The sequence below is a fragment of the Argopecten irradians genome, chromosome 10, assembly GCF_041381155.1.
Source record: "Argopecten irradians isolate NY chromosome 10, Ai_NY, whole genome shotgun sequence".
In the NCBI taxonomy this organism is placed as follows: Eukaryota; Metazoa; Mollusca; class Bivalvia; order Pectinida; family Pectinidae; genus Argopecten; species Argopecten irradians.
The window spans coordinates 15,450,250-15,463,139 of NC_091143.1; the positions used below are offsets into that span (position 1 = coordinate 15,450,250).

Below are 12,890 nucleotides of genomic sequence, written 5' to 3' on the forward strand. Positions count from 1 at the left end.
ATAGGATTTACCTAAATTTCCACTATTGGGCCCACCACCCTCCTGTCCCCGGGGGGGTCAGAGCCAAAATTTATACAAGTTCTGTTCCCCTTCCCCCAAGGATGTTTCTGGCCAAATTTGGTTACAATCCTTGCAGAACACTAGGACAAGTAGTGATTTATAGGATTTACCTCAATTTCCCTTATTGGGCCCCGCCCCTCCTGTCTTGGGGGGTCAGAGCCAAAATTTATACAAGTTCTGTTCCCCTTCCCCCAAGGATGTTTCTGGCCAAATTTGGTTACAATCCATGCAGAACACTAGGACAAGTAGCGATTTATAGGATTTTACCTCAATTTCCCCTATTGGGCCCCGCCCCTCCTGTCCCTGGGGGTCAGAGCCAAAATTTATACAAGTTCTATTCCCCTTCCCCCAAGGATGTTTCTGGCCAAATTTGGTTTCAATCCATGCAGAACTCTAGGACAAGTAGCGATTTATAGGATTTACCTCAATTTCCCCTATTGGGCCCCGCCCCTCTTGTCCCCGGGGGGTCAGAGCCAAAATTTATACAAGTTCTGTTCCCCTCCCCCCAAGGATGTTTCTGGCCAAATTTGGTTAAAATCCATGCAGAACTCTATGACTAGTAGCGATTTAAAGGAAATGTTGACGGACAGAACGGACGACGGACGGACGACGGGACGGACGACGGACGCCGCGCCATGACATAAGCTCACCGCCCTTCGGGCCAGGTGAGCTAACAAGAGCCCAGAGGGCCTGTATCGCTCAACCTGGTTGTAATGCCAAGTAATGTTCTGAATATAAGTTCATTGTTTCTTTTCTGAAGAAATTTGGATATTTACCTCTAATTCCCCTATTGGGCCCCACTCTTTTCTACCTCCATGGGGGATCAAAGCCAAAATTTATACGAATTCTGTTAACCCAACGATGTTTCTGGCCAAATTTGGTTACAATCCATGCAGAACTCTAAGACAAGTAGAAATTTTTTAGGATTTACCTTTCTATTTCCCCTATTGGGCCCCCCCCTTCCTGCCCGCCGGGTAGTCAATGCCAAAATTTATACAAGTTCTGTTCCCCTTCCCCCAAGGATGTTTCTGGCCAAATTTGGTTACAATCCATGCAGAACTCTAGGACAAGTAGCAATTTATACGATTTACCTCTATTACCCCTATTGGGCCCCGCCCCCTCCTGCCCCCAGGGGGTCAGAGCCAAAATCTATACAAGTTCTGTTCCTCTTCCCCCAAGGATATTTCTGGCCAAATTTGGTTACAATCTATGCAGAACTCTAGGACAAGTAGCGATTTATAGGATTTACCTCTATTACCCCTATTGGGCCCCGCCCCTCCTGCCCCCCGAGGGGTCAGAGCCAAAATTTATACAAGTTCTGTTCCCCTTCCCCCAAGGATGTTTCTGGCCAAATTTGGTTACAATCCATGCAGAACTCTAGGACAAGTAGCGATTTATAGGATTTACCTCTATTACCCCTATTGGGCCCCGCCCCTCCTGCCCCCGAGGGGTCAGAGCCAAAATTTATACAAGTTCTGTTCCCCTTCCCCCAAGGATGTTTCTGGCCAAATTTGGTTACAATCCATGCAGAACTCTAGGACAAGTAGCGATTTATAGGATTTACCTCTATTACCCCTATTGGGCCCCATCCCTCCTGCCCCCGAGGGGTCAGAGCCAAAATTTATACAAGGTCTGTTCCCCTTCCCCCAAGGATGTTTCTGGCCAAATTTGGTTACAATCCATGCAGAACTCTAGGACAAGTAGCGATTTATAGGATTTACCTCTATTACCCCTATTGGGCCCCGCTCCTCCTGCCCCCAGGGGGTTCAGAGCCAAAATTTATACAAGTTCTGTCCCCCTTCCCCCAAGGATGTTTCTGGCCAAATTTGGTTAACACTCCATGCAGAACTCTAGGACAAGTAGCGATTTATAGGATTTACCTCTATTACCCCCTATTGGGCCCGCCCCTCCTGCCCCCTGGGGGTCAGAGCCAAAATTTATACAATGTTCTGTTCCCCTTCCCCCAAGGATGTTTCTGGCCAAATTTGGTTACAAATCCATCCAGAACTCTATGACTAGTAGCGATTTAAAGGAAATGTTGACGGAACGGACGACGGACGGACGGACGACGGACGGACGGACGGACAGACGACGGACGCCGCGCCATGACATAAGCTCACCGGCCCTTCGGGCCAGGTGAGCTAATAACGAGAGAACAAGAGGCCCAGAGGGCCTGTATCGCTCACCTGGTTTGTAATGCCATAGTAATGTTCTGAATACAGGTTCATTGTTTCTTTTCTTAAGGAATTTTAATATTAACCTCTAAATCCCCTATTGGGCCCCACCCCTCCTGCGCCCAGGGGGTCAGAGCCAAAATTTATACAAGTTCTGTTCCCCTTCTCCCAAGGGTGTTTTATGGCCAAATTTGGTCACAATCCCAGCAAAACTCCAGGACAAGTAGCGATTTATAGGATTTACCTCTAGTTCCCCTATTGGGCCCCACCCGTCCTGCCCCGGGGGGCCAGAGCCAAAATTTATACAAGATCTGTTCCCCTTCCAAAAAGGATGTTTGTGGCCAAATTTGGTTACATTCCATAAAGAACTCTATGACTAGTAGCGATTTAAAGGATTTACCTCAATTTCACCTATTGGGCCCCGCCCCTCCTGCCCCCGGGGGATCAGAGCCAAAATTTATACAAGTTCTGTTCCCCTTCCCCTACGGATGTTTGTGGCCAAATTTGGTTACATTCCATTCAGAACTCTATGACAAGTAGTGATTTATAGGATTTACCTCAATTTCCCTTATTGGGCCCCGCCCCTCCTGTCCCCGGGGGGTCAGAGCCAAAATTTATACAAGTTCTGTTCCCCTTCCCCCAAGGATGTTTCTGGCCAAATTTGGTTACAATCCATGCAGAACACTAGGACAAGTAGCGATTTATAGGATTTACCTCAATTTCCCCTATTGGGCCCCGCCCCTCCTGTCCCTGGGGGGTCAGAGCCAAAATTTATACAAGTTCTATTCCCCTTCCCCGAAGGATGTTTCTGGCCAAATTTGGTTTCAATCCATGCAGAACTCTAGGACAAGTAGCGATTTATAGGATTTACCTCAATTTCCCCTATTGGGCCCCGCCCCTCTTGTCCCCGGGGGGTCAGAGCCAAAATTTTTATACAAGTTTCTGTTCCCCTCCCCCCAAGGATGTTTTCTGGCCAAATTTGGTTAAAATCCATGCAGAACTCTATGACTAGTAGCGATTTAAAGGAAATGTTGACGGACAGACGGACGACACGGACGACGGACGACGGACGACGGACGCCGCGCCATGACATAAGCTCACCAGCCCTGCGGGCCAGGTGAGCTAAAAATGATAAGTGTTCTTTTTATTAAAGAACAAAAATTGTGTTCATGTGTATTTTGAGCATTTCCTATCTGACTTCTTTTTCATTACACAACAAGTAACAAGGTCGTCATCAAGGTGTCCGTCTGCTTCGTCCATCTCAAGTGAACTGTCCCTATACCTGTATAGATCAGATTGTTTGTACGGGTTGCATACACCTCTAGCTGTATTACTTCGTTCAAGCTCCCTGAGTAATCTCTTTGACCGCCAAACTTTGATTTTCCTGTCGTCGCCAAGGGAGATAAGAACTTCCTCAGAATGAGGATGAAACACTGTAGCATTAACACCTCCATTTCCTGGATGTGCTGCATGGTCTAGTTCGGCAAGAATGTTGCCAAAGCGTCTATCCCACAAAAATCCTTTCTCTACCTCACTTCCACTGAAACAGACGAAATATCTATGATGCCTTGTATACCAATGGTGCATTCTAAAAATATTCCTTGGAAAAAATATTAGGTAGTAGATTTAAATAGAAGTTTCATAATTAGGTTTTTTATGTTACCTTCCTCACAATTTCATGGCATATATAAAAAGAAACCTACTCTACTCATTAATAAACTTGAACTGTTGTCGAGGAGAACTTGTATCCTTACCACTGTGTTTTATCAAAGGGACATAACTCAGTAGAAGATTGAGGTATTGTGTTCCAATATAGATCTACACTGTATAAGGATTGTTGCCAAAAAGTTTTTTTTAAATCCTTCCTGTCGTTTAGGAGGATTAGTTGGTCAAATGTAATTGATTCTTCAGATGGACAGACAGACAAACTGAATTCAGTTTACCCATCCTTCTTGCAAAAATAAAGATAATGCAAATTACATAAAGTTAAACGTTGAAAAGATTCTTAAAGGTGATATTTTACCTGGCTAGGTAGTGGTCAGAGACAGCAGGGAATATATAACTCAGATGGTCCTGTGACATAGCAGAGTGACCAGTGTATACAGTACCGGTAAAACACATGTTGTAGAGGTCATACACTTTGAGGTCAATGTCTTTGATGTAGAATCCATGCTGGTACTCTCCCTCTTCTTTGGCACAGCTCCGATAGTTAAAGGCCAGGTATCTACAATGCAAAATGTCCATCATTTATGTTGCACCTAAAAATTATTTCATGCTAAAGAGAAACTTTTAACAAGAGGCCCATGGGCCTTAACGGTCATCTGACTAATATTATATGGCATAAAAAAGTACATAAGGTACGTCATTCACGTCAACAAAATAGGTAGCTCTTTATCCTAGTACCGGTATGCTACAGGCCCAATATCAGTTCTCAAGGCCTCTTAGTTATCCTTAAGAATTTGTTTGAAGATGTTAGCCTATTTGACCACTGTGACCTAGAATGAAGGTCCTTTTGGGCCTTTTGGTTCTTAAGAAGAAGTCGTTTAAAGATTTAAGCCAATTTGACCCCTGTGACTTTGAATGAAGGTCAAGGTCCTTCATTTGAACAAACTTGGTAGCCCTTCATCCCAGCATGCACTCCCGCAGGCTCAATAAGAGTACCCTAAGCCTTTTGGTTCTTGACCGGAAGTGGTTTAAAATATTTTAGCCAATTTGGCCCCTGAGACTTTGAATAAAGGTCAAGGTCCTTCATTTGAACAAACTTGGTAGCCCTTCATCCCAGCATTCTGCTCCCAAAGGCTCAATAAGAGTACCCTAAGCCTTTTGGTTCTTGACAGGAAGTGGTTTAAAATATTTTAGCCTATTTGACCTCTGTGACCTTTAATGAAGGTTAAGGTCCTTCATTTGAACAGACTTGGTAACACTTTATCCCAGCATGACACAAGCCCAATATCAGGTCTCCAGGCCTCCAGTTCTTCACAAGAAGTTGTTTAAAGATTTTAGCCTATTTGACCCATGTGACCTTGAATGAAGATCATGTCATTGAACAGACTTGGTAACCCTTTATCCCAGCATGACACAAGCCCAATATCAGGTCTCCAGGCCTCCAGTTCTTCACAAGAAGTTGTTTAAAGATTTTAGCCTATTTGACCCATGTGACCTTGAATGAAGATCATGTCATTCATTTGAACAAATTTAATAGCCCTTCATCCCAGCATGCCACATGCCTAATATCAGGTCTCTAGGCCTCTTAGTTATTGACAAGAAATTGTTAAAAGGATTTTACCAATTTTGTCCCCTGTGACCTTGAATGAAGGTCAAGGTCATTCATTTGAACAAACTTGGTAGCCCTTCATCCTAACATGCCACAGGCACAATATCAGGTTTCTAGGCCCTCGAGTTATAAACAAGAAGTTGTTAAAAGGATTTTAGCTTTTTTGACCCCTCTGACCTTGAAAGAATATCAAGGTCATTCACTTGAACACACTTGATAGCCCTTCATCCCAGCATGCTACAGGCCCAATATCAGTCCCTGGGCCTTAAGTTTCTTTAGAAGAAATCGTTTAATGATTTTAGCCTATTTGACAACTGTGTCCTCTAATGAAGGTCAAGGTCATCCATTTGAACAATTTGGTAGCCATTCATTCCAGCATGTCACAGGTCTCATATCATGTCTATAGGCCTCTAAGTAATTCACAAGAAGTTGTTTAAAGGATTTTAGCCTTTTTGACACCTGTGACCTTGAATGCAGGTCAAGGTTATCCATTTTAACAAATTTGGTAGCCATTTATTCCAGCATGTCATAGGTTTAATATCATGTCTCTAGGCCTTTAAGTTATTCACAAGAATTCGTTTAAAGATTTTGGCCTATTTGACCCTTGTGACCTCGAATGAAGATCAAGGTCATTCATTTGAACAAACTTGATCGCCCTTCATCCCAGCATGCCACAGGCCCGATATCAGGTCTCTAGGCGTCGTAGTTATAAACAAGAAGTTGTTAAAAGGAATTTAGCCATTTTGACCCCTGTGATCTTGAATGAAGGTCAAGGTCATTCATTTGAACAAACTTTGTAGCCCTTCATCCCAGCATGCTACAGGCCCAATATCAGTACCCTAGGCCTTCTGTTTCTTAAGAAGAAGTTGTTAAAAGATATTAGCCTTTTTGACCCCTGTGACCTTGAATGAAGGTCAAGGTCATTCATTTGAACAAACTTGGTAGCCCTTCATCCCAGCATGCTACAGGCCAAATATCAGTACCTTGGGCCTTTCAGTTATTGAGAAGAAGTTGTTTGAATGAAAAGTTTATAGACGGCGCACGGCCCACGAAGGACAGTGCATGATGACAATAGGTCATCCCGACCCTTTGGGTCAGATGACCTAAAAATGTTATGTCAAGGTTAAGATTGAATTTAAATTTTCCTTCTAAAAATAATGTACCCCTTCAAATTTTCAGCTCATCAGTTTAATTGAACTGGATGAAATATAAATCTTAACTACTTCGAAAAATTAAATGAAACTCACGAAGAAATTCCTGTCTCACATTTTCAATTTTTGGCTGAATTATTCACCACGACTTATGGTGCATGTTTCATCCATGAAGAGATCCACATTATACTAGGTTATTCTGGCTATTTGGGTTAGTTGACCTAATCATAAAATACAAGTCTTCTGTTCATGGCTTCGTTTACTAAGTACTACACCTGAACAGCACCAGAGGTAATAACCAAACCATTAACAGATGATTAATTCAGATTATCTTTATGGAAACAAATCTTTTAAAATATCAGCCAGACAATTACCGATTATCAGAGGATAGTCGCATCCCCACTAAACCTCCTGGTCCATCTGCATCTGCACTGGTGAAGTTTTGACATCTCTCCGGACTTTTCTCTGTTTCTTTGCAATCTTGCTCTGTTGTCGCTTGATCAGGAACTCTGTAAAACCTTAAAGATCCAGTTGATGGATACCGATATTCTTCAGTATTGTTTGCAATGATCAAAACAGGTGACAAATTTTCCTGTATATAAGAGCTACCAGTTGTAGAGCACTGACTAGAGCTGGGCTCATCCTCTCCACAGTTTGTACTGGTCGCTTCACGTCCATCCTCCGATTTTTCAGCATCAATGTATTCAAACTGCGGAGTTAAAGGCTCCTCTAGAGACGGAGTGGCGGGTTGTTGAAGGCAGCTTGTAGGAAGGTAGACAACTCTGGCAAAATCGTTGATTCTACAGTAAGGTTCCAGTATCATGATGTCTTGTCCCCTAAAGTCCATCAAATTACGTGGTAGTTCCGATTTTTTGTGGTCCTTGACCTGAAAAGAAATTCTAATAAGTACAAAATGTTCCTCTTTTACCTGGTAAATCAGAGAATTACAAAAATGAAGCAGCTCATTGGCAATATCACCTAGTAAGCAAGATTTCTGATATTTCAGAATTTTTTTTTTACTTTGATATCTGAATCAGACTATACAATCCTGGAGGTGGGAGCACCATTAAACCGCTATGGGATCTGTCAGCTACTGGGTGCTGCTTGCGCAACACTTAAAGTTCCCACCAGCAATGCAATGTTTGCACTTTGCCTACCTAGGTATATGTACAATATGGCGTCAGGGCTTTTTTTCAACATGATTTGGGGCCGAATATCGGCCCCATTCCCCATCGCAAAACCTTTCAAGATTTCCCAATTCAAGCCTTAAATTTCCCATAATGAAAGTTTTTTGAAAACTGTCAAAAAAAATTGCATGAACTTAGTTGGTTAAGGCTTTGAATATTTGTGAATTGACTTCAGAAAAGTATAAAAACTACACTGGAAATATAAAATCATATTTGTTTTGCTTTATTTCATATTTTATTTTTTCCCAAATCTTGGTTTTGTCACACTTTTTCCAAAATTCAATGCCACACGCCCCATTCCCAATGCAGTGAGAAACAGCCCTGGGCGTATGTAGTTATATGATGTTAGTTGAAAACTGACTAATTGGAATTTCCCCCTTTGCTAATTAATTGATTGTGTGATGTGTGATATGGTGGTCAAGAAGTGAAGGTGTCCCAACATATTACCACAAGCCCTTCACCTCATGCAAATGAGTTTAAAACTCATTTGGGGCAGTTGCCAGGGGGACTGACTGCTGGTCGGTGGTTTTATCCGAGTACTCTGGCTTTCCTCCATCAACAAACCTGGCATGTCCTTAAATGACCCTGGCTGTTAATGGGATGTTAAACTAATAAAACTCAAACAAAGTGATGAAGAATACTCACTTTATGTTTTCTTATGTAAAAGCGTCGGTCACCTGTTGGTCTCATAATAAATGATCCATTGAGAAATGTTGAATCGTCCAGCCAGCAGCCACGGAAGTTTGAGTTAGACCCTGTCACTTCATACAGAATGTTTAAATCTGCAGAACATCAAAGTTGAGAGTCTGATATAGAACAGTAATGCTTACTCTACTTGTACCATAAAAATTGTATACTTAATTTACTTAAAACAAGTTACCGGTATATAACTCAAATATAATAGGCTTATCAATTTTGATGGCCTGGATGGTGTTGCTAGAAGGATCTTAATGAGGGAGAGCTGGAGAACTTGGAGAAATCACAAAAATAATTGTCATGTGGTTAATCTGCTGATCTGGGAATCAAACCCAGACTGGCCAGATGAATGACTATAATGGCTTCACCACTTTGCAATCCGACCACCCATTTTTAACACAGAAAATTGATAAACTCATAACTCAAATAATAAAATCACCTTTACCAACATTTTCATATACAAAAATTAAATTGATTACCGATAAGAAATAAAAATATAGTCTGCTTCCTTTGCTGATTTTTCTTGACATGGTACATACCATTTTTTAATGAGAGTATGAAGATACAGCTGTCACCACCGACTATGTAGGTTGCTATTCCAGCCACAAGCAGAAATGTCTCTGATTGGTTGAATTCAGAGAATCTAGTGTATATCATGTGTGACTCTAGATCAGTTCTCTCAGCATGTAAGGTACAAGGGTAACCATACTTCCATATCTACAGACATACAACACAGATTTACAGATCAAAAACTGACAAAGTTAAATTTCAGTCAAACCTTGTTAACTTGTCAGGGCTACGGTATTACTTTGATTAGTCTGAGTATTAGATTTAATTGTATTCTTGAATACGTGGTGCAATCAGACTCCTGTTTCACTAATATCCCTTTACTCATTAACTTAAAATTTTCTAGAGGAAACACAGCCAAAACTGAAAATTCTCCATAGGAAAGCATTGCTAAAGTTAAGGAATAAATCTTTTATTAAGAAACATTTCTTAACTTCTGTAGGTAATAAATATTAAGTTCAAGGAATTTCCTTAAGTTCAGAAATATGGTGCCAGTTTGTTCACTAAAATTCGTTTACTTTAAGAAACTTTTTAACTTGAAATTTTCAATATATAAGCATTGATGGAGTAATGAGACAAATTTAAAGTTAAGAGACATTCCTTAACTTTCTGTAAATAAGGAATTCTTAAGCTAAGAAATTTTTCTTACCCAGTAAGTTAAGAAATGTTTGTCAAAACAGGGCCCTGTTTATCTTTATAGGTCAAAACTCTAGCACCACTTTACTCTTATTCACCAACCTATCCTTACCCTGACAGATGCGTCCCGCCCAGTGGTGGAGAAGAAACTCCCGCTCGGTGAGAAACTGATGTGATATATCTCATCTGTATGTCTCTCCAAATTTTCACTAAGGACAAACGGTGCTTCGTCTTCCATCCTTACATACTCGTCCTTCCAGACGCTCACTCGTTCCCCATTTATATCCTTTCTATTCTGTTTTGGTACTTTGGACAAAACCTTGTTCCTGACCAGGTCCTTCCACAGACAGTTGTCATGGGCCACACAGTACCAGTGCTAGAATCAGAAAGGTTAAAGATGCTCCACAGCTGACAAATAGTATTTTTTCTCAATAAAAAACCAAGAGCAGATGAATTAGTATTTTTCTTCAGTTACAAAAGTTACTTACTTTACACCATTACCACCAATGAAAAGTTTGAGTTTCTAATTTTATTTCAAGATAAAAAATTACAAAAAATAATTAATTGCATCCCAAAAAAATTCTGTGGCATTATGATCAATATGGAAAGAAGTACTGATTGCATATGCACCGAAAGCAAATCAAATTATTCTATATTATTTTTTTGTGTTAATTAGATATATATATATATATATATATACATAAAAAGAAAACACAACTTTAAAACCGTTTTTTCCGCCCTAGCGCTTTCTCGGCTCATGCCGGTCTTCAGGGGTTTGAGCCGAGAAAGCGCTAGGGCGGAAAAAACTGTTTTGTAGTTGTGTTTTCTTTTTATGTATATGGAAACCATCACATGGACATGGTTCTTTTTTACTTATATATATATATACAAAATTAACATCAATTATTGTTCACATGATGGGGATCATTTATGCTCAGTTGGCGGTGAAGCCTCTTTAAGGAAATTGCAGGGAATAATTATGTACTTTTCATTCAACTATAGAAAGTTTTAGAGGGTACATGTACCTATAAATTAACTTTTAAAAAAATACGAAAAAGTCAGAAAGGACTGAGTGAAGACAATTACAGACCAAATGGATAACATTAAATTATGGGATGGTACCAGCCAAGTACTAGATCTCTGGATGTCTTTGGTTATTATTAAATTGTACCTCATACAATGTGTACTTTTTTCCATTTTTAATATTGAAGCTTATTGAAATCTAAATAAATTAATTAAAATAAATAAATAACATATAATTTCACCAATGAAAACTTGAATAGAGGTAAAGATCAATTTTATCAAACTAGGTGTTCATCTCGGCCTGCTATCAGCCTAACATACCATATTTCTTTTGTATAAAGGATAAATAGTTAAGGTTATTATAATAGGCAGTCCTTCGTCCCAATGTGCTTCATGCTAATTATCCAGTGACGAGAAAAGTGAACTTACAAATATAAACCTGCAGAAGTTTTAAGCCATGTTAATTACCTTGCATGTTTTGGCAGCAGACATGAGACTTTTAGCGTCGAGGAAGGACATGATGACCAGCAGGATGCTATCAGTGAGGAGTTCCCATGGCAACCCTCCTGACATATCCATACCTGATGTCTCCATGGTAACAGATACTAGGTAGGACTAACTTACACTCCTTTTTAAAACCTGGATCATATACATACATAACACAATTACACACTTTGTATATCAATGTAAATTCTTCTCATCAACTACATATGTAGTTTATTTACAGTTAAATAATGCAACATGTACTGGAGATTTAACCCAAGACACATAGAGTGTCAGTTGTCTTTGACTATAAATTTTGTCTCTGACAATGAATTAAAACTAAAAAGAAGAATTCAAACCATAAAGGACAAAATAATACACTTTTCAAACTTCATTGCCAGTCTTTGTGTGATTTCCCCAAAGTATACACAAAAGGTACTACACATGTATACATATCGAGACCATCAAAATGTTGGGAGAACCATACACCAAGATTGCATGTGTGCAGATCAAATGACATTCTCAATATGACAGGGATTACTATCACTGTCATTTACCCCTTAACTATCTCAGGCGGCTCAACAGAATAAGATTACCAATCACAGCCCTGCAGAGACTTCCTTTGAAGATTACAGAGAAAGAAAGTAATGCCTAACCTTGAAGCCATAGCATGCAATAACCAAGGTGTACCATTATGCGATTCTTTTGATGCAATTGTCAAAGGAAAAAATTACCTGCTCATCAGTTTTCACACACAGAACCATCAATATTGCTGTTTCAATATTAATTGAAGCTATTAAATATACAATCTGATTGTAACAAAATTCAAATGAAAATATATTTATCCTGGGAACATGCACAAGCAATTAGATTACAAAAACAGTAAGTTCACTTGACAAATATCTATGAAAATAGAGATTGATTGATTAATCCTTTTTTTCACTTCTTCTTCTTTGTTGAAGTGTCTAAGCTCTAAGGATAGAGTGCAATACAAAATATTGACAGTGTGATAAGAGACAGTACTGTAACGGTTCAAATATTAATTATGGTAATAATTATTTTTCTTTAGTAATTTCTAATGATAGACTTCACCAAACGAAAACACTCACTTATTTTTAACTGTAGTGGAATGAGGATAACAATCGATATCTGGTGGTCTTTTTGGCCATCTGATAAAATAAGGTACATTTGTATAAACAATAATTATTGTAGACATTAAACTACTGGATATCAGGTTTTGTACTGGTTTCCAAAATTACTTATTACCAAATTATGCAACAGTTCCTATCCTTCATTCATCACATATGTTTATAATTAAGCTTAAAGTAAACTACAAACACTATTTCCAGGAATGAGCAAATGAGATGTACGGTAGGATGGTTAACATTTGGTCTATGATAATATGAATTGAATATTGAGTAACAACATGTCTAATATAAAAACGGAACAGTAATTTCTCTGTTACATGACAGCATAACGTTGTCGCAGCAACTTACTTAGCCGTGTATGATTAGCAGTGTCAGCTAAAGTGTATATGTGTAGCTTGCCCCGAACAGTCGGAAGACCTCTCTTTAGACAACTCGTTTACTAAAAACAGAAATGACAGCTCAAGATCGAAATAACTTCCGCTTTCCGAGCG

The 12,890-nt window shown here is 39.6% G+C and overlaps 1 protein-coding gene across 2 annotated transcripts; it reads right to left on the reverse strand.

Annotated features, from left to right (window-relative positions):
* Positions 1-3,233: 3,233 nt before the first annotated feature.
* LOC138333223 (F-box/WD repeat-containing protein 5-like) lies at positions 3,234-12,874 on the reverse strand. 2 transcript variants are annotated; one of them, XM_069281442.1, is made up of 9 exons: positions 12,748-12,874; positions 12,361-12,420; positions 11,237-11,407; positions 9,858-10,121; positions 9,082-9,259; positions 8,492-8,628; positions 7,034-7,545; positions 4,258-4,458; positions 3,234-3,774 (listed from the first exon to the last, which is right to left on the reverse strand). In XM_069281442.1, the coding sequence occupies exons 3-9, from the start codon at positions 11,360-11,362 to the stop codon at positions 3,402-3,404; spliced, it is 1,791 nt and encodes a 596-aa protein (XP_069137543.1). In that variant the 5' UTR covers positions 11,363-11,407; positions 12,361-12,420; positions 12,748-12,874; the 3' UTR covers positions 3,234-3,401. The 2 variants fall into 2 exon arrangements, with proteins under 2 accessions (XP_069137543.1, XP_069137544.1); XM_069281443.1 differs by lacking the exon at positions 12,361-12,420.
* Positions 12,875-12,890: the final 16 nt, after the last annotated feature.

Excerpts from the sequence above, each read along its gene's own strand:
- LOC138333223 (XM_069281443.1), bottom strand. The coding sequence starts at position 11,362 with ATGGAGACATCAGGTATGGATATGTCAGGAGGGTTGCCATGGGAACTC. Across the intron at positions 10,122-11,236 it reads CTGCTGCCAAAACATGCAAG|CACTGGTACTGTGTGGCCCA; the intron begins GTAATTAACATG and ends TTCTGATTCTAG. Across the intron at positions 7,546-8,491 it reads TTTACATAAGAAAACATAAA|GTCAAGGACCACAAAAAATC; the intron begins GTGAGTATTCTT and ends ATTTCTTTTCAG.